Raw genomic sequence first — 19,860 nt, 5'->3', positions numbered from 1 at the left:
GAAATCTAGCTGATATTTCTGCTGCTGCTGCTGCTGCCACTTCTGTGTTGGTTGCCCCGGCACTTGGCCAAAAATGATGGAGCATGATGCTGTGGAATGAGAAATGATTTCTGCTTGCTCCATTGTGCGCCAAGTTTATCACGATAATGAAGTCATATCCGGGGCTGCAGTCCGCTGTCCCCCTGGCTGCTCTCGATGGCATCCACATAACTCATTCTTTCGCACCCTTTCCGGTTGCCTGGACTGCCTTCTCTCTGTCACAATTTGCCCGTTGACGTGTCTGTGTGGGATGTTCAACACTTAACGCTTTTTATGCCGCCGCTGCCCCCGTCTTTAACTCTCACTCAGAGTCTTTTCGACGTCTTTATCTAACCGTTTGTTCGAAAGGAACCGGAAGGAAACAAATGTCTAGATGGCAACCTTCTTGTGCACGGAATGACTTTCAATATTTCAACGTTTTATGGAAACGGTGACAGCATCCGGACTGTCTGCTTTGCTTAGCAATGAGCTGTGCTTTAAAGCCACTTCCAGCTCTGGTAGAAGTTTAATTGCCATCAGGGCCAAGCGGCAATTATCATGAGGAGAAGCCACCGCAAAGCGAGAAATTGACAAGGGTTCCTGGCCTTGGAGGTTGGTTCTTCGCTCTGGTAAGTGCCATCGAAAGGGGTCAAAGCAGTGGCAGAAACACATGCTTCATTCGTGCCACAAAGTATGCATCATAATGTTGCCATGGCAGAGTCAAAGTCGTGCGTATGTTTCATTTGTCAACTGTGGTGCAAAACCAACAGCAGAACCAGCACCAGCACCAGAAACAAAAGGAAGATAGCTAGGGTGAGAGAGAGCTGCAGAAGCAACAGAAGAATTCACCACAAAAGCAGGATGCGGGATAGAGTTAGAGTTGCCACCCTAGAACCTGCGTAATTGATGAAGCCTCCCGCTGTGGACATTGACTAAGCACTGGACCCTGTCCACACAATCCATGGCCTGCGGTCAGAAGCGGCTTGGCTCGAATGTTTTGCCAATAGTTTTGGGTCTTGCTGCCCTTCCAACTGGGCACCATTTCAAGCTGTTGCATTTTTGGGTCTCGGTGCTACGAAGAAAACCCACAAAGGGGAAAAAAATCCATATGGGGATGGCAAATCCAAAATTCAAATCCCTTTTGTAATTGAGTCACGTAAATCAGTTGCAGCGGCCGCCAGTCAACAAAAACCCGAAATCGCATTACAAGCGAAAGTAAAATGGACAGAGAGACAAAGAGGAAGAGAGAGAGGTAGAGCGGAAGATATGTGTGCAAAAGCGAGAGAGAGAGAGAGATAGAAATATGGCACGTGACGCGTGGCTCAAAATGCACACAAACCCGCGTATACTCTCTCTCTCTCTCCCGCTCATACACGCGAAATGCTGACAACCGCAGTTACAGCGAGGCAACGCAAGGGGCTAACAAACCACCATCGCCCCTTCCCCCTGCTGAGCACCTTCTCCCTTCTCCCTTTTGCCACTTGGCTAAAACCCGCGCAAAACTTTGTTATGCAAAAGCGTTGACAACTCAACGACGTTGCAAACGACAACAACAAATAATACAAAGTAAAATGAAACGAGCAGAGAAGAAACAAATACATATGTAGAAATGTATGTAGTAATTTATTTATGTATGTATAGTATATGTAATTGAAAAAGAGATTTTCATATAATTGGTCGTGGCAACCCTCCCACACACCACGCTGCAGCCAGTGGGTGTGGTATGCTTGTTTGGCAGTAGCACGTTCCTGGCGGTTACTTGCGTCAAGAGTTTACTTTGAGTTATGTTTAGCGGAAATTAAATTTAAATGTTAACGAAGGCCGGGACGGTGGGCGGTCGACCATCTTTGAATGACGCCCACTAATCAGCTTAATTGCGCTTGGTTTGACGATCCAACAGGATGACAAGAGGCTGCCATGGAGATGAAGCCAGAAATAAGTCAAGTTTGCTTGCAGTACAACAAATTTAAGCATCTACTGATGATGTCTCCATCAAGTTATTCGCGCCTCAGATAAAAAATTATTAATTAATGCAATATTAAATTTCAATTGCCACCGGATTCGGGCTCATCCCGCGAAAAACATTCCAAAGTCCACGGGAAACTTCCGCAGGATTATGACTGGTCGAGTGACTGGCTTTCAATGGATATATATTTCTGCTGCCGCCGCGTTGCTAACCGCCTACCATTGTTGTCGGTGTTATCCCTAGTGCTATGCCCAAATCCTGGACCGGGCGGGGTGGTACTATAATAACAGCTGTCAGCCGGCATGTCCTGGCCTTTGCTTAAGCCTCGCAGTGGCGTACTCGCGAGCGCACTCCCGCACTCCCGCAACCCGCAATTATTTTCCCATAAGAAAATGTCAGTAAAGTTTTCCTTGCGCACTTTCCTCCTGGCAGCTGCGACCAGGCCGAGGCCGCAGCAGCCACAAAAGTGCTCCTCAGATAGACAGAGAGGCAGCCACAAAGGGACAGGGGCAGACAAACAGAAAGGGAGAGAGAGTAAGGGAAAAGTTTGTGCGTGTGAAATTTTGCGACCACGAAGACCAAAGAAGGGACGGACGCCGTTCCCTGGTGGACGTACCAGGATTGCAGCACTTCTCACACAACGGACACTTTGGCAGAGAGTTGAAGGAAGAGAATTCGGTGGCAGAAACAAGGAGTAGAGGAGCCCAAGGAGTTGGAGAAGCCGGGCACAAGAAAGTGAAATTAAACTTATATTGTAGCTGGGATAAAACTTCGGCGGCAAGAGCGCGAACATTAAAACCAATGACAGCCAACCGACTGCAGCTGGGATCCCAAGAACAAGAAGTTGGAAAGGGGAAGGGGAACTGGCACTCCTGCTGCTGCTGCTCTTCCTGGAGTATCCTTGAGATGTCAGCAAGCGCTCAGTGTCTTACACACTCGTCGACGCTGAGCTGAGTCGTTTATTGCTAAGCGCGTTCCTCTGCCTCATTCCCCATGCCGAATCCGCATTCGCATTCGGACGGATCCCCTTTCGCATCCTGCTCGACAGCTGCTAAAACTTCTTGTATTTCTCCTTTTTGTCCGGGTGTAATTCGCTTGAAATAAGATTTCTTCTGTGGCAGCTCAACGCGGTCGCAATTGCAAGCTAATTAAAAATTTGTCATACTAATTAAACGCAAGCCGCAAAAGGATGCGGCCAGCACCGACCCGAGCACTTTCGCTGAATCAGTGGCAATGTCAGTGTGGCACGGCGTCATACCACTTACAGTGGCAGTGGTAGTGGTAGTGGTAGTGGCAGGATCAGCGTCACCAACTTGCCGTAATTATATCCCAGCTAATGTTGGACAGGCCTTTGTAGTCACTGTGTGTACCTGGGGCTCTTCAGCCTGAAGCTAATATTTCAACGTGTAATTTAAGGCACATTTGCATTATGTCACATTTTTTTTTCACCACCGCTCGGTTGGGTGCATTTTCATAAAGATGGAGATGGAGACGGATCCACCTGCGGTGCATTGTGTGAGTATGCGCTGCGGCACTCGGCAAAGAAAAAAAGTGCTGACTGAACACGAACCGAAACCGCTAAACGAAAGAAGCCAACACTGTGGGGAAGGGAAATTAGATAAAAGACAACGTCAAGCATGTAAGGGGACTCCCCGGCATGCATCTGCCCACAGAGCGACAGTATTTTAATGAGATATAGTATCTCTGGCGACGAGCGACAGGCGACAGGGGCCTCAGCTTCTGCCAGATATGGCTTGATCCAATTTTCAGCCATGATGGATATCACTGCCCAAAGCTTAAGTCCCCCAAAAAGGTAGCCTAAATATATCTGAAGCTTAACATACAAATAAATTTCATCCATGAGTGAACTTAATATTCCAAAAAAATCAGAATAGGAATGATGACCTCTTGGACTTCAATTCAAATCAAATCCAAGTTCCAGAAACTTCAACGAGTATCCTAGAAAGAGTGTCCCAAAGTCTCTTATTTCCCACAAGTTATCCTTTTTGTGCCCACGAACATTTACTGGAAGCAATTTCGCTTGTTAATGAAATTTGCATTTGAGCTACGTGAGGAAGACCAAACACACACTCACAACATGGAAAAAAAAGTGTAGCAAACTTTCTGGCTTGGTTTTCGGTGATGTGCTATAAATTAGAAAATCAAGCATTTTATGCTAATGCCGACGCCCCCACTTACCCGGCAGAGAGAGAGAGAGAGAGATAGAGAGAGAGCCACGGCAACCCGTGGCAACCGAGACAACCCAGACGACACCTCCCACTCGGAACACCAAAAACAAGCAGTCGGATGTGCAGGAGGCAGACGAACAAGAACAGCAACAAACTGTTCAGTTTGACAAGTTTTTGCCACTTTGCATTTTCCCCTTTTTCGATTTTCTACTCCCCTTGCTTTTCACCCCTGCCTTTCTGTACACTATGCTCTCCTCGTGTTTTTATGCATCTTCAGCCAACTAGTGAAGCAAATGAAATTACTCATACGCTACGTATTCAATTTTGATAAAAACTGCCAAAACGATTTCGAGCGAACAGAAGCTTCAACATTGCTTCCTCGAGTGTCTGTTCATTGTGAGCGGGGGAAATAGCAAAAGGAAAATAAGGAGTAACATTTACTCGAAGGAAAGCATAAAAAGTAACGAGTAATGGAGGGGGCTATGCGGATGGGATACCGAAAGGAAGATGGAGGAAACTAAGCTGATTACCGAGCAGGAAAATCAAATGAAAACTCGGCGAAATAAATTTCATTGCAGCCTCAAGTGTGTGTGTGTATGCAGAGGGTATGGGCAGGGGTGCTGCAAATCCACATTGATTTCTTTATTGCAGTTTTATTTGATTGTATTTCCTTGCCAAATTACGCATACGCCATGTTGAGACAAGGCAAACTCTCATCAGCGTAATCGGTGAGCGACATCTCCTACACTTCTACACTCTGTTGCCGCCGGCAACAACAATCAGGCAACACTTACCCGAAACAGATAGAGACATATAGATATCTAGAATGGATTCTCGGCAACGGGAATGGGCTCGAGGATAAAGACGGAAGGCAGCGTCGAGCGTAGAGCGTAAAGCGTAAAGCGTAGAGCAAATGTCTAAAGCGTAAATGTGTCACGTAAATGGAGCGTAAATTTCAATAAAAATCATTTCAATTCCGTTGAGGCCCCAAAAGTGCCGCAACTGCTGGTTGCACACACAACCCGCTTTCAGCTTGCCACTCCCTATATCAATTACCACGTGCCTGGTGGCTGCTAAAGTGGCCCAAGGACTCGGGCCAGCATTATGTCCTTCCGCTTAGGGGAAATTGAATTTTCTTCGTCTTTTTCTGTATGGTCCTTCTCCGTTCGAAGTAGGTGGACTGCTCCTTCACACTCACCTGGCTTTGCGATGCAGCATCTCGGCCAGGGTGGGATTATCCACGGACACATCCGGCGCATTGTCCACAATGACATGAGAGTACTCGTCGGTGAACAGCAGCTTCTGCAGATCCACATACCGATCGTGAGGCGTCGGCTTGCGGGTGGAGAGCATGGAGCCAGTGCCGGGTCCGGCAGCGCCTCCAGACCCTCCAGCCGCTGCCGCTGCTGCTGCAGCCGCATCCTGGCCGCTGGTTACGCCTCCGCTCTGACTGGCGGCCGCAGCCTGAGTGGATGCCTCCTTGGAGCCAGATGAGTTGCTGTCAAGAGAGGGGAAAGAAGGATGGTTAAAAGTCGGCTTAAAAAAGTGGTATAATTAGCTCCGAGGAGGAGGAGAGGGTTTAACTTGGGGTTGCAGCTGATGCTGGGGCATACTCGACAATGGTCTTCAGGCTCTTGTTGCTAATTGCAACTGCAAAGTGGCTGAAGCTGAGGCTGGCTTTAAGTGGCAGCTAGCTTCAAGCAGCAAGAAGCAGCTACGTAAGCGTAAGTGCCCCCTGGCAAAGCAACTAAAGACACGCACTTGCAGGTAAGTTGAAACTTTGTCAGCCCCGACTTTTAGTTGCATTTATCTAAGAAGAACACTCTCCTCCACACACACACAGATACACAGGCACACGAGCAAACTTGACTGCAATAAACTGAAATTGCAGGCACTTCAATGTCTAGCCCTGCACCCACCTCTCCGTACATGTAGGGCAGGGTCTCAGCTGGCGACACAGTGGAGCAAAGTTTGACATTTGCTAGAGAGTGTCATTCCTTGGAGTCTACCTCTCGAATTCTGTTGAATTTTTCCCACTGTGTGCTTTGGTAATCATCTGCAGTTTAGTCGTCGCCTTCTTCAGACAAAAAGAGCGCTCGAGAAATGAATTAAAGTTTTGCGCAAATTTGTTGGCAGCCTTGACTCTTGGCTTTAACCATCGCTCGTTAGGATCGAGCCAAGTTTGGGTGGGGAAATTATGAAATTATTCTGGCATTTGTGTGACCATTAAAACGAATGTGACATGAATGCTCGCAAACGGCCTCTTCACATGTACCAAATGCACATCATTAGACTGGCTTAGAGAAAATCTGCCTAAAAAAGCTGAGTACTTTCCATTTCGGCAAATTGTCGCTTTCAATTTATAATTGTTGCACAAGTTTTTCTCTTCTTTTTTTTTGTGGCAGCTGATACTTTCCTCTGAGCCCCTGAATTCCCCGTCTCAATCCTGTCTTATCCGTCACCCCGACAGGTGTGTGCACATGTGTACGAGGCATCCGATGGATGCAAAACTTTTTCAATTAACATTTTGCCAGCCAAAGTCTGAGCCAAGAGTGACACGAGGATGGGTTTTGTGGCGTTGCGCTATGTTGCTGCTCTTCACAAATTCCCCAGCGAATTAGACAATATCATCCGGCAAAGCCGCTTTCACTTATCCCCCGGGCCTGCCACGAATTTTCCCCCATAACGAGTTTGTGCAGATTTCACGCATTTTATTGGAAACCGCATAATGCCACTTTATGTGCTAATAAGTATTAAAATCTTCCTTTGTGTACACACTTGTGAAGTTAAGTTAAGTGAATTGAAGTCCCTCCCACTTCCTTCCTTCCGCTCCTAAACAAAATTGATTCCACATGCCACCTCAACCGCTGCGCCTGCCACACAACCCTCCTGGCAAGGACAATGACAATACATACGAGGACCGTGCAGGGCCAGGCCTTGCCGTGTTTTGTCCTCCATTTTGGGGGCATTACGCTCTGTTCGCTGTTCTCTGTTCGCTGCACGCCGCGATCGATGGTGGCGTGCACTTAATTACACTCTGGCGAAACTTTGCTCATTAAACTGTCACATGATGTGCGTAATGCTGCCCACATAAGCTGCCCCTGTGATGTGGTTAATTAAACAGTCAACTGCCACTGTAACAACCATGAGGAGGAGGCCAGGGCGGGAGGGGACTATCCAGTGCATATGTATGTATGGGACCAGCTGCGATTGACAACAACAGGATCAAATGCAGTTCAAAGTTTATGGGAGTCTGGGGTGGGGTCTGACTGGTGTATTGATGACTCAACTAGGACAAAATTAAGATCCAATGGACTGCCTTGGCCTGGCAACTTGAGCAGCAGTAACGCACAAATAGTGACATAACAAATAAAGGGCCAATAAATGTCTGCAACGAAGCCATAAACTGTAAACGGAAATGCTGTCAGGAAATGTTAGCAGGAGGAAAAATCGCCACAGCTTGCCGGAAAGAGTTACAGAGAAGTCTCTTTGGCTTTTTTTAGCTGAGATATTTTTGGTAAAATAATTGCAAGAGTCTTAGATGTATTATTATTCATGGGGAACACACTAAAACATATTTTCCAAAGGGAAACTATAAAATTTATTGCATCGCTAAAGCAACTCCCATATTGATACACCCCCTAAAATCATGTACAATTCCCTTGTTACCCTCAAAGACAACGAGAAATATTTAAGACATTGCCACGATGATGCTACAGTTTGCCGCTTTTTAATGAAATAATTAAAAAATTATGAGACTGGCAGCCGAAAGAAGGGTAGCTGATGGGGAGGGGAGAGCTTCGGCTCTGACGACGAAGCTGGGCAAACATTTGATGCTTAAATAGAATTTATTACGCTTCACAGCCACGTTGCACGACTCAGTGCATGGAGGCATCATAATTTTGCATTTGCCATGGCGCATAAGTAGATAAAGGCAACAACAGGGCCCTGGGAGCCTGGGAGCCGTAACCCTCGGGTTGAAGCACAGTGCCAGGGATCCCTGGCAGCTGGTAGTAGCAGGATTCTCTGAGACACTGAGAGAAGCTCAGCAAATATGGCAGTTGTTTTTTTTGCTGGCTGTGAAGGCGGAGGCGAGCGACTTATGAATTAATTAAATATTTACTGGCTAAACATTGGCGTTTTATGTTCCCGGCCCGCGCTGTCAGGTCGAGTCCGGGATGGAACGAAACTGTACCACGTATAGGGTATGGTGTGTGGCTACGGGTTTGGGTTTGGGATCGTTCGTTGCACCTGGAGACCTGGACCGGGGGACCAACGGAAGGTCTTAACAGTTTCCCTTGCGCCTTGCTGCGTCATTTTGATGTTTTATTACTTGACTTCCGCTGGCCGCAGCAAAATGGCTCCGCAGCAACCATCCCCGCCCCTCATTACCGCCCCCGCACGCAACGCATAATGGTTCGGAGAGGGAAAAAAAATGAATAAGGTGTGTAAAATGAAACCGACTTGGCCCGGTCGTCGTTTGTATATATTCTAGGGAAAGGAATTAACGTGCCGGGCTATGGGTGGCTTCTGCAGCTCCTGCAGCTTGTCTAACTCCTTCGCCTCCTGCTGCTGCTCGCACACCTTGTTGTAGTTTCCAAGAAGTTACCTGCTGCTCCCTGGCCCACCTGACCCACCTGGTCTACCTCTTGGGTTTATGTTTTGCAGCAAATTACGTTTTAATGCCAGGCCAACCAAGTTTTATTGCAACTTTTGTTGCATTTCTTCTAAATTGAATTATGTACACTGCCGTGTTCCATTCCCTGCCGTGTGCTGGCAGCGGTGGCGGCGCAAAGAATGAATCAGCGGGGTTGGGCCATAGCCGGAGGGAATGTTTGCCGAAGTCAATGGCCCGACCCCGACCACCGACCCCATTTGCGATTTGTGCATAATTTGTAATCCCCTCAAATGGGCAAAAGACGCGATGGCGTGGTCCGAGCGCGCTGCAATAAATCTTGGCACTTCAGGAGCTTCCCGTTTGCGTTCAAAGTTCACGATACTAACGATAAGTCGATTACTGGTTAAGTCTTTTCAAATGTTCATCGAAAACTAGGGGAGGGTTTCAGCAATTCTTTCATTTGAGTCTTCTTTCTGTCATGTTTGTCTTTTTGTCCTCAGCTGTACCCCTCAGATGTACACAAATTTACTGAATTTTCTATAATTTTCACTTCATATTTGTATAATTTTTCATCCTTCAACTCGTGCCAGAAACTGCTCTTTCCCTGCTTAAAAATCATAAGTGATTCCACGAACAGGAAAATTTCCAACCTGATTCGGAAGAGCTTTGAGGTAAATGGGTTTTGCACTCACCTTTTCTGCAGGAATTTGCGCTTGAACTCGTGCAGCATTCCGCCAGCTCCCGCTGCGGTGGCATCGTAATCATTGGTGTTTCCGTAGCGGATCTTCTGGTGCTGCTGCTGCAGCAGGTGGCGATTGGCCACACCAAAGTCCATCTGCACATCGACGATGAGGAGGAGGGTGAGCAGCACTAGCGTGGCCCCCAGGCTGATGAAAAGCCTCTCCTTCAGCTTCATAGTACGCAGGACGGCCATGATGGGACTTGTGGGGCAGCTGCTGCTGCTGCTGCCACTGATGGTGTCTTTTTGATTGAGAGCTCTGATTGTTGGTGCTGCAGCCTTTTGACTATTCCAATCGCTGGCCCCGAAACTATTACGCAACCTCGACAACCAGCCCAGGCTTTTCGCAGAACCTAATCCAGGAGCTGCGGCTGGTACTGCGACTCGTGGCTCACTGCCAGAGGCGTCTGCGGGGCGTGGGGTGCGCACTAGGCGCCGTCTGATAATTACACGTCGTCGTGGCGATACCTCCTCCTGCTCGGAGTCTGGCTGCGAGTCTGGCTCTAGCTCTTCTGGCTGTAACTTCTGGTCAAGAGTTCGCTCTCGCGGGACTGACTGCTCTAGGGCGTCATGCGAGTATCGGCGGCCGAGGGCATCAACTGAAGCGGAAGCCCCAACAACGGTTCCCCAGCTATTGGCTTCGCTCTTGTTATGATTATGCAAATTGGTTACGCCTATTTGTTCAGCTGATAACTGGCCAACGAGCGGACGGCAGCTCGGGTGAAGGAGGGGGCTATCGTAGACTCCGTTATCAGTGTAGTTGTTCGAGTTCGAGTTGTTGCTCCAATATCCCGACTGCTGTTGAACCCCTTCCTGTGGTTCTGCCTGTTGTTGTTGTTGTTCTTGTTGCAGTTGCAATTGCTGCCGATATCGGAATCGCTGCAATCGCTCTGCTAGCGGCGTGGACTGCGCTGCCCCTGCCGCTGTGCGAAGGCTGTAAAGAGAGCAACGGAAAATATTTTTATTAGACAAGCCAATGGAAAGGCAAGAAGTGCTTGGAGGAGACGGGCAGTTAGTGCTGAGAACCATCCTCTCTGTTCTCTCTCTTGCGAAATGCAATCAAAATCGTTCCTCGAAGAAATTATGGCCAATGCGATTCGAAATGATTCCAAATCAGTGAACAAACAAAAAGAAGTCAAGGGAAGGAAGGCAAAATTTAATAGAGATGGCAAACACACACACACAGCCACGCTGCGGATACCCATTAATACGAAGAGTCGACTGAGTTTTGCCAGGGTATGCGGCACATCCATAAAATCAAAGCTAAACATTTTGAAATCCTTTTCACAAGAGAGTCAAATATGAGGCCACTTCAAATGTTTGCAACTTTATGAGAATGTTACTCCACTTTTTGTCGCTCTCTCTCTCTCTCTCTGTCTAACCATAAAAAACATGAAAAATATGAACCGTCCGGACATTTTGCAGTTCGTATTTTTTGCTTCTGTTTATTCATAAAGCGGCGTCAACGACGACGGCAGCGGCGTCATGGCATCCGCCATGTTGACTGCCACCGGAAATGCGACAGCAACCATTTCTTTTTCCTTTTTTTAGCTACTGTTATCGTTTGCCGCTATTGCTGGTGCTGCCTCTGCTGTTGTAGGGGCTGCCTGCCATCATGTTGCCGGCTGTAGTTCTATTTTATTGTCTCCATTTTTATTGTTCAAGTTTTTTGCTGGCTGCAACTGGTGAATGGTGTAATGGTAACTGGCCTGCACGAGCATATTTTTCATGCTACCCGACTCGTTTCGAGTTCCCTTTCCCTTTCCCGTTCCCTATTTCCCGGCTATTCGAAATTTTGAATTGTAACTATAACAGGACCGAGAGCCAGGCCGTTGTCTGTTTGGAGCCGGTGGCAGAGTTAACGAAGCTTGTGGCAGCCCCCGGGTTGCCCCACACACACACATGCGGAAGAGTCAACATTGGTTATTAAGCCGCCTGACGACCAAAAATTTGTTGGTCACCAGCGTTGCCGCTTCCACTGGCAATGTCTCTCTTTCAAAGAGCATTAAATGCTGCAAACATATTCCGAAAGCTCCCTTTGATTGACAGGCCCACACTAGAACAATCAATAGAGAGATGGAGAGAGGGAGAGAGGGAAGCACCGGGCTGGTGCTGCTTTCTGCTTTCTGCTAACGTAGCACATGGGTAAAACTTGCACTTGCTCCACAAAATTAAATGTCAGATTCTGCAGTTTTGTATGCAAAATTGCTGATTAGAGTCGGCAGGCAGACAGCCACAGACACAGACACACAGGCAGAGATATCAGATAGATACGAGCAGATAGATACTCGCACATGAAATGGCAGAGAGGCGGCAATAAATTGGCAAACAAAAGGCTGAAAATGCCTGAGAAAGAGCCACGTCAATCAATTCACATATCATGCCAATTTTCTATGCAGGTCTCTGCCCTTCAAAACTCTCCCCAACCGAAATGTTAAACTCATATCCATGACGAGATGATTTGACAGTCAAACGGCAAAGGCAGGAGATGTTCTTGGTGCTGGGGTTGGGGCGTTAGAGGCATGTTAGACCTGTCTGTGGAGATGTCTGGCAACAAAGCCGACCAGAGAGTGTTGCGAAGTGAGAGAGTGTTGTGCAGTCTGCTGCCCAGCATATACGTAATCCAGCGCGACGAAGGAGGAGAATTAGTAGGAGAGTAACGTAACACAGGTCTCAGTCCCCCTATCAGTCGTCGAGGAGGTGATAAGAGCTGGCAGCGGGAGCAGCAACAATGCCATGGCAACAGCAACAGCCATAGCAATGGCATTTGCTGTCGTCGCACAGTCGATGTTGCTTCTGTTGTTTTTGCCGCCTGATAAAATTGCTGCGTTGCATTAAATTAAGCTCATGCGGTGTGTTTAAATGCCACACTGTCGCCTGGCAGAGGGTCTTGTCTCTGGAAGTCAAGTACGAGGAAAGCAGACAGTAAGAGCAACAGATACGAATATACAAACACACACCAGCAATGGCATCGTTTTAATGCAATTGCTGACAACAGCAACAGCAGCACCAGAACCGCTGCTACAGTGAGTGACAGCAATTTCCTTTCCCATTTGCGCTTTGTTTTTATTAATCAGACATACAGCAGCAAAAAAAGAAAATAGCAAGAAATAACAAAAAAATCAAGCGAGAGATGTACTTAAATCAGCAGAAGGGCGAAAGAGTGCAACGTAATGCCAGCAGAACAGAGAAAAAGAGCGACAAAAGTGCACGGGAATGTCTATAAAAAGTTTTACATATCATTAATTAAAGTTACGAATTCTGTGTAATTGATTTCCGCTCACAGAAAGAGAAAAGCGAAAGAGAAATTTCAGGGAGAGAACTATTCTTTTGGTATGCGAATCACTACCGTTCCATTAAGATATTTTCTACTACGATATCTGCGATAAATTTGATAACCGTAGCAAAATAACATCCCTGGCAATCAATTTCCGGAAATATATCAGCCTCTTGTGAAACCTACCTTAAGTGGAGCATTTCTAATCGCGGCTTATTTCAATTCACTTATCGCCACAATCACTGAGCCATAAATCCAATTCACTTTCAATCAAAGTTGACAAATGCCTTTCCGCTACCTTTCTCCCGCTCAATTAGCCCTCACCAAAAGTCAATGAACTGCATAGGAAAAGTAGCGCTTTGTACACGAGTATATTGTCCAGCAATTGAATCGGATCCCCGGATACCCAGTCTCCATCTCTCTCTCTACTTTGATATGCTATGCATGATTGGGTTTTGGGATTTCCTCGACTTCCCTCCCTAATTGTGTTCCCAACAGTAAATGCAATGCGTAACCCGCTTCGAACCTCAACGCAATGCAATGTAGCTCGACTTGTGCTCAACTTGGATCCATTCAAATCAAATCAGTGATTGTGCAACATCTGGAAATGACACGCTTAATGCATTTTCCACAACCCCGCTCAGCAAACCCCTCAGCTCAGCTCAGCTTTGCTCAGCTCTGCTCGGTTTGGCGACCCTGTTGCTGGTTTTCGCTTTTCTTGGTTTTCTTGGGGCCACGCATCGATGCAGTCCGAGAATGTTGCTGCCCATCGCCGACAAAAGACTCGACTTATTGATCGGTTACGCTAGCTAGCTGTTGCCACGTCCTGGTAACACTATTAGAGCGGTTTGCACTTGAGTTGTCAACAGAAAATCGCTAAAGTAGAGATCGAATCGATGGATACCCTAGCCAGTCAATAGCTCAATGGCTATCCGATATCTGATTATTCCGATTGGTAGCTCCTCTGACTCTACTTGAATGTCAGTCGAAGGTCCAAGAACATAAACTTTATGGGGGTAACCAACCTCACCATGTATTTGTTAGACTCTCTGCTTGAGCATACAACAAATTAGATGAGCACCAGAACAGGCCCCCCCCTCTATCATGTGGTTTGCCTTATCGACCCACCCAATCGACCGAGCAATCAATCCAGCTGCAATTCGATATGCAAATGATTGGCAAACTGTTGCAGTTGCAGTTGCAGTGCTATTCCACTATCGCATAGAGTGTCAAGGTTAGTTTGGCTTACATATTTGGTTCATTTACATGGCGGCAACGGCATCCAATCTGAGGCGGATTCCATTCCATTTGCGCGTTCCCTCGTCCTCCCTCTGTGGGACAATCGAAGCGCAAAACTTAAGCAAATTGCCAGGGGGCGGCGTTAGGAATGGAAGAAAACACAGAAGAAAGCCGGGGATAAATGCAGTTGGGTTAGTAGGGAGCCTTTGCTGCTGCTTTTCTGGCTTTTGCTTTTGCTTTGTGCTCTGGCCCTTTTGTCAATTTACCTTTGGCTGTGCAAACTTTCGCGCTGCTCCCACTGGTCCCTTGGTTGCTGCCACTGTTGCTGTTGCTGCTGCTGTGGCTGTTGGAGGTCCAGCAGCGGCAGCTTATCATCATCATCGTCTTGGGGAGCATAAGCAGAAATGGAAGCTGTGGAAACATTGGAGAATCTTCCATGCTTCTCTTGGCTCTGAGACTGCCTCGGCAACGTTGTTCTCAGGTGATTCAATGCCAGCGATTTCTCAGCAGATTTGCCCCAGGTCATTTCATTACCAAAGTCAACAGAAATGTCCTGTTGCAGCTCCATCTCCATCTCTAGCTCCTGCTCCGTCTGCTGTTGCTCGCTGTTAATAAAATTTTCCAGCTGGCTCGTTGACTTCCAGTTTTTGTGTCCACCACCGTGGGATTGGTACTGGGATTGGTACTGGGACTGCGACTGGTATGGGGACCAGGAGGGTGCAGGAGCTGCAGAAGGCTGCTTCATTGCCAATTCAAATGCGCTCTGATGCCAGCCATTGTTGGCCCTCCCTGGAATAGAGATGCCAGCAGCTCCCGGCAGCTCGTCATGGCCGGCATTGTCCTGGCCATAGACGTTGACGCCATTGCATTGTTTCACTGCTGATTGATTCGCAGTCATTGCCAATTGATTTATGCCCAAGGCGACCGAGCCGCTGCGCCCCCTGCCCTGCCGCTGCATGTGTGGGCCATCGGCCTGGCCATCATTGTAGCCATCATAGTCATTCCCATAGCCGTCAAGGCTGCCATTCCCATTGGTTGTCCTGGCCAGCTGCCCGGTGGAGACTCCACGCAGCGAGTCCTTCTCCAGGCTGGCCCTCTGGAGGGACACTGTGCTCTGGCTCCTCTGTCGCTGCTCCTTCCGCTTGGCCAACTGTGCCGTTGATGGGGCGAAGAGGTTCCGTATGTTGGCATGGCGTTGGCTGACATCGATTTCGCTGCCACTTGGCTTAACCTACAGATTGATTCAGATAATTGTACGAGTACGAGTACGACAAAGTGGGGTAAAAGGGGAAACAGAAATCTTGCTTGCCTCCGACATCGAATCGGTTTTATGGGCCAAGAAAAATCATGCTCAAGGAATGCATCAAACGAACTTCTTTTTTTTTGGGTTAGTAGAAGCCAACGAACGAACGCAGGAAGAATGTAATGGAACCAAACAGTTGTTATCTTAATGCTAAAACCAACAATAATTTAAGCCATCAACTCAGCTCGCAACGAAACTCAAAGAAGTACATGGGCCAGAGAGAGGGAGGAGCAACGGGGAAGCAGGAAGGACAATGGCACTTTCATAATCGGAGGAAAACAATTCTGGAGTGCTACTTACACTCATCCTCGAGGCGAGTGACATTGAAGGAAGTGCAGAACTGGGTTGGACAGGAGAGAGCCAACTATGCAGGAGAGCTGCTTCCTGGCCGAGCCAGAGAGGGTCATCAAGTGGATGAGATGCTTGGTTGGTTGGTTCGTTGGTTGGATGCCGATGGAGAGGTTTTCCTCTTTTCTTCGCTGAGTTTTCTCAAAGCTGGATCAGTCTATTCATGTGTGTGTCTGTGGGTGTGTGTGTAAAGCGCACACCCAAACACACACAGCCACATAGGAAAAAGGGACACACAAAAGAGTAGCACAAAGTGGAAGAGACATGAATGAAAAGAGAGAGCATGAAAATTTGAAACGTTAGACAGATTAGCATAAGCGGATAATTCGGAAAAACCCACACACACACATACAGCAGCAGAAACAGACGAAGCAGGAAAAGCGGAAAGAAAATCCAAAAAGAAATGGACAGCATGTGTGAGGCGTTTAAGTGCTGCTGTTGCTGTGAACGCTGATGCTGCTGAGGCATTAGGCTTTGGGGCAGGCGCCTGAGACAGGGGTCGTCAAACGGGTGCAAAGCAAGGCCACAATAATCCTTCCCTTCCGCACACCGCCACCCAAAAAAACTAAACTAAAGAAAAGCTCTATCTTTCAATCCCTCTATCTGCTTGAGGTTCTTTGCTGCAAATGCAGCAAGAACACTGCCAGAAAAGAAACACTTAAAAAACAGACGAAATTGCTTTAACATTTTGAACTCTGATCAAATCAAGTTTGATTTACCCATATACCATTGCTTCACTCATTGTCTCCCCTCGTTTATGTAGAAAAACATCAGAAATCTTCCCTCTGGGTTTGCATTCTTTCCCACAGTGCAATCGACACACAAAAAACTGTGTGCAGAAATATGCTGCAATTTTCTTGAAGTACACATACCTATTTCCATGTTTGCCAAATGCCAACAACACAGTCAGAGGTGGAAATGCGTGGAAATGTCGAATCAATGCTAAACGACAGAATGTCAGGGAATATGAGAAGTTAAAAGGTGGCCATAAAGCTGATGTTTGACCTATGTTAGATACATGTTTATATAAATATTTTGATATTTACACTCCAAACACAAGGCAAACAAATAAGAATACAAAAGTCAACAAAAAATGCATAGAAATAAAAGGCAATAAATGAGCCAAACTGTATTTTTGTTGATAAATATGCGGTTGTTTTTTATAGAAATATAAATACTGGTATCTGCCGTAATTTGCAGATTTGCTTAAATTTCTTTAAATGTTTTGATTTCCTGAGCGAGGAACCAGCATTTTAATAAAAAATACACCGCAAGAAATAAACCAAAAGGGAAGAGCAATGCAGTTTTCTGGTAGGGAAAATCCTAGCCATCCATGATATTTTCCCATCCCTTTCTCAGCAAACATTTGTCTCCAGCTGTTCTCTCCCCCCCTGACTATCGCTTCTTGGCATTGACATTTTTCAGTTGCATGCAACCGCCGTGGTTGTAAGATGCGAATACTTTCAATTTTTTCCCTTCAGCTTTTAACCGAGCTTCCAGCTCTGTATTTGTGGTTTTTTTTTCTCAAAAATAATCAAAAGGGGTTGAAGGGCAGACACACACACACACACACACACAAACAAAAGCAAAAAGAGGAACAAGAAAAGAGAAGAGAAAACCAGTGCGAAAGGCGGTGATTCCTTCTCTGATCCGGCGTTACATCTGTTTCGTTTGAGAGAGATTCCTCGAGAGCAACAGAGAAAAGATAGAGAAGGCAGAGAGACAGAGAGAGAGTGAGGGGAGGAGCAAGAACATCTCACAAAAAATTGCATGTCAAGTGAAATTACTTGTTTGCCAAAGAGGAACGAGAGGGTTGAAACTCCTGAGGAATGTTCAGGGTAACAGGAAACGGAAACGGGAGAGGGGGTAGGGGTATAGCTATGGGGATACGGGTAGCAATGACAGCTGCAGCACTCTCACACACACAATGGAAGAGTGAGAGTAAATAATCCTGCAGGATGGAGCAACAACAATACGCCTCTTACTCATGTGTGTCCTGGCTGAGACTTTGATATACGCAGACGACACTTCGATCTGCCCGGTAGATGTATACGCAGCTAAGCACGATAAATTGAGATGAATGTCTGTCATGCAGCTAAGTCTCTCACTCTCTCTCTCTCTCTCTCACTCTACTGCCATCTATATCTATCCCTGTATCTATCCATCTATATCCTATGGCGCGTCCTGACTTACACTTGACACATTTTTCCATTTGAATGGAAAAGTGCATTTGCCTGTTGGGTTGTCTATCTTTTGTGTACAAGTCAGAGTACTTCTTTATTTCGGGGGCGACTTTAAGGTACTCTGCGGCATGTCTGTCTAGACGTGTGTGGCGAATCGTGCGGCTGTGACTGTGTCTGTGTGGCTATAAATATTTAAAAATCTCTTTCATTGCTTATGGGCCATGAAAAGGATTCCTTTCCCCAGCACAACCCTCGACATGACTGTATGTACGATTAAAATGCAGCTCGCATTGGTCCTGCAATTGCATTGCATAATTAAAGGCGTTCTAAAGGGGTTGTGCGGGTGTTGGCGTGGGGGCGAAAGTTGCCATAAAATATTCATTTAAAATGCAACACGCAACACTTTGCAATGACGCATTTCTGTGCCCACTCCGACCACGCCACACCACCCACGCATTTAATTGCGGGCATTGCAATTGCAAATGTCAGAGGGGAAGCAGGAAAATTTGCATGCCGATGACATGGCCCCCAACTGGACGTCTGGTTGCCAGAGCCTGCTGTGAGGGTTGTTTCCGGATATATTCAGAAAGCGGGGGAGAGATCTAATCCCACGCAGCACAGAGCCTGAGGAACCCTGCTGACTGACTGAGTGACAGACAGACAGCCAGCTGTGACGTGAGTGCGTGACTGTAGCTGTGTCTGCATATTTGCATATCTTTGGCAATAACAGGCGTAACAAATAAACCAACAAACAGGAACTTACCGCAACTCAAACCACAACTACAGCTCTCCAGCTAGTCTCCAGCTTCAGCTTCGGCTCCGCCTCCAGCTTCCAAAATGTATTTATCCCAGATACTTCAATCGTATGCAAATTCAATTGGTTTTCGTCAACTGCAAAATAGTGTGGAGAAAACATTTTCATTAGCATTTTCGTGGCATTAACAATGAGAGGAAAATTACTTTGCATAATCAAGGTTAACTGGAGGCAAAATCACCTAATGGCCGGTGATTGAAAGACAACAGGACATGAGGAGATTAGTAAGGCGATGGGCCCAGAGACAATGCCGATTGATTGCCACTCAAAGCTGTGCCTGTGAATGGCGAAGGAATTGGCTGGCATGTGTTTGATTATCGATTATATCTTCTTAATAATGCGCCATGCCATGTCATGGAGCAGCATCATCCAAGCCCATATAATGCACAAAGGTTGTACGAGTAGGAGTCGAAACAAAAGGAGTCAAGCCACAAATGTTGGAGGCAGCCGCAGCGTCATTAAGATATCCACTGATAATAAGCCACACATTAACAGGCAGTTGCAATTTAAAAGGAAAATCAAGTAAGATATACGTTAACGTTTACCCCTCAGACCGACGGACAGACATTGATTCCAGGCATTCGATCCATTAAAATTATGCACAATTATCCAATTCACTCGACCGTTGCATGGTCGAGCGGTTGTCATGATTGTTGCCTCGGCCATTGTTGTCTTTGGTCTTTGGTTATACTTTTATTTTTATCCAAATTTATGGCATCAAGTACTGCGATCCACTCACGTTTTTCCAACAGCCTCCAGACGGAGTCAGAGATTATGAGGCCGCCCCAGGCCTGGGCCTCGTTGCACGTTTTGCAACCGAAAAGGGAAATTTTCACGGTGCTCACGTAATTGAATTGCAGCAGTCGGGCTAAATTGGCATTTATTATAATAAAAGCAAATATGCAATTTTGCCTTTTCACTCGCCAGAAAATAAATAAACGGGAAAGGAATAACAACCAGAGCAAAGGTCTTGCCAAGGCTACAAGCAAACGGCTTGAGAGTGGAGAGCGCAATAAGTAAGCCAAATGGGAAAGTTATTAAATAATAGACGAGACTCCTTTAGATCCGAGCCTTCACTCAAGTTCAGACTGATGCCCTGGAAAATTCAGTTGAAAAGCCATCATCAATGAAACGAGACTCAGTTTCTGCTTCTGCTGCTGCTGCTG

At 46.7% G+C, this 19,860-nt stretch overlaps 1 protein-coding gene across 2 annotated transcripts in view; it reads right to left on the bottom strand.

The window, feature by feature from the left end:
- Positions 1-19,860, bottom strand: part of LOC117899064 (extracellular serine/threonine protein CG31145) — a 68,290-nt gene that overhangs the window by 11,429 nt on the left and 37,001 nt on the right. The window contains exons 4-8 of one of the 2 annotated variants that reach the window (XM_034808830.1): positions 18,644-18,771; positions 15,650-15,870; positions 14,313-15,277; positions 9,484-10,464; positions 5,372-5,671 (exon numbers count right to left, since the gene is read on the bottom strand). In XM_034808830.1, the coding sequence (XP_034664721.1) occupies positions 5,372-5,671; positions 9,484-10,464; positions 14,313-15,277; positions 15,650-15,673 (2,270 nt within the window). In that variant the 5' untranslated portion in view covers positions 15,674-15,870; positions 18,644-18,771. Of the gene's footprint in view, positions 1-5,371; positions 5,672-9,483; positions 10,465-14,312; positions 15,278-15,649; positions 15,871-18,643; positions 18,772-19,860 lie in introns of those variants that run through there. The other variant, XM_034808831.1, reaches the window with a different exon arrangement.

Source organism: Drosophila subobscura, chromosome O, assembly GCF_008121235.1.
Source record: "Drosophila subobscura isolate 14011-0131.10 chromosome O, UCBerk_Dsub_1.0, whole genome shotgun sequence".
NCBI lineage: Eukaryota > Metazoa > Arthropoda > Insecta > Diptera > Drosophilidae > Drosophila > Drosophila subobscura.
The sequence above is the reverse complement of the archived record's forward strand: the minus strand, read 5'-3'. Positions and strand labels throughout refer to the sequence as shown.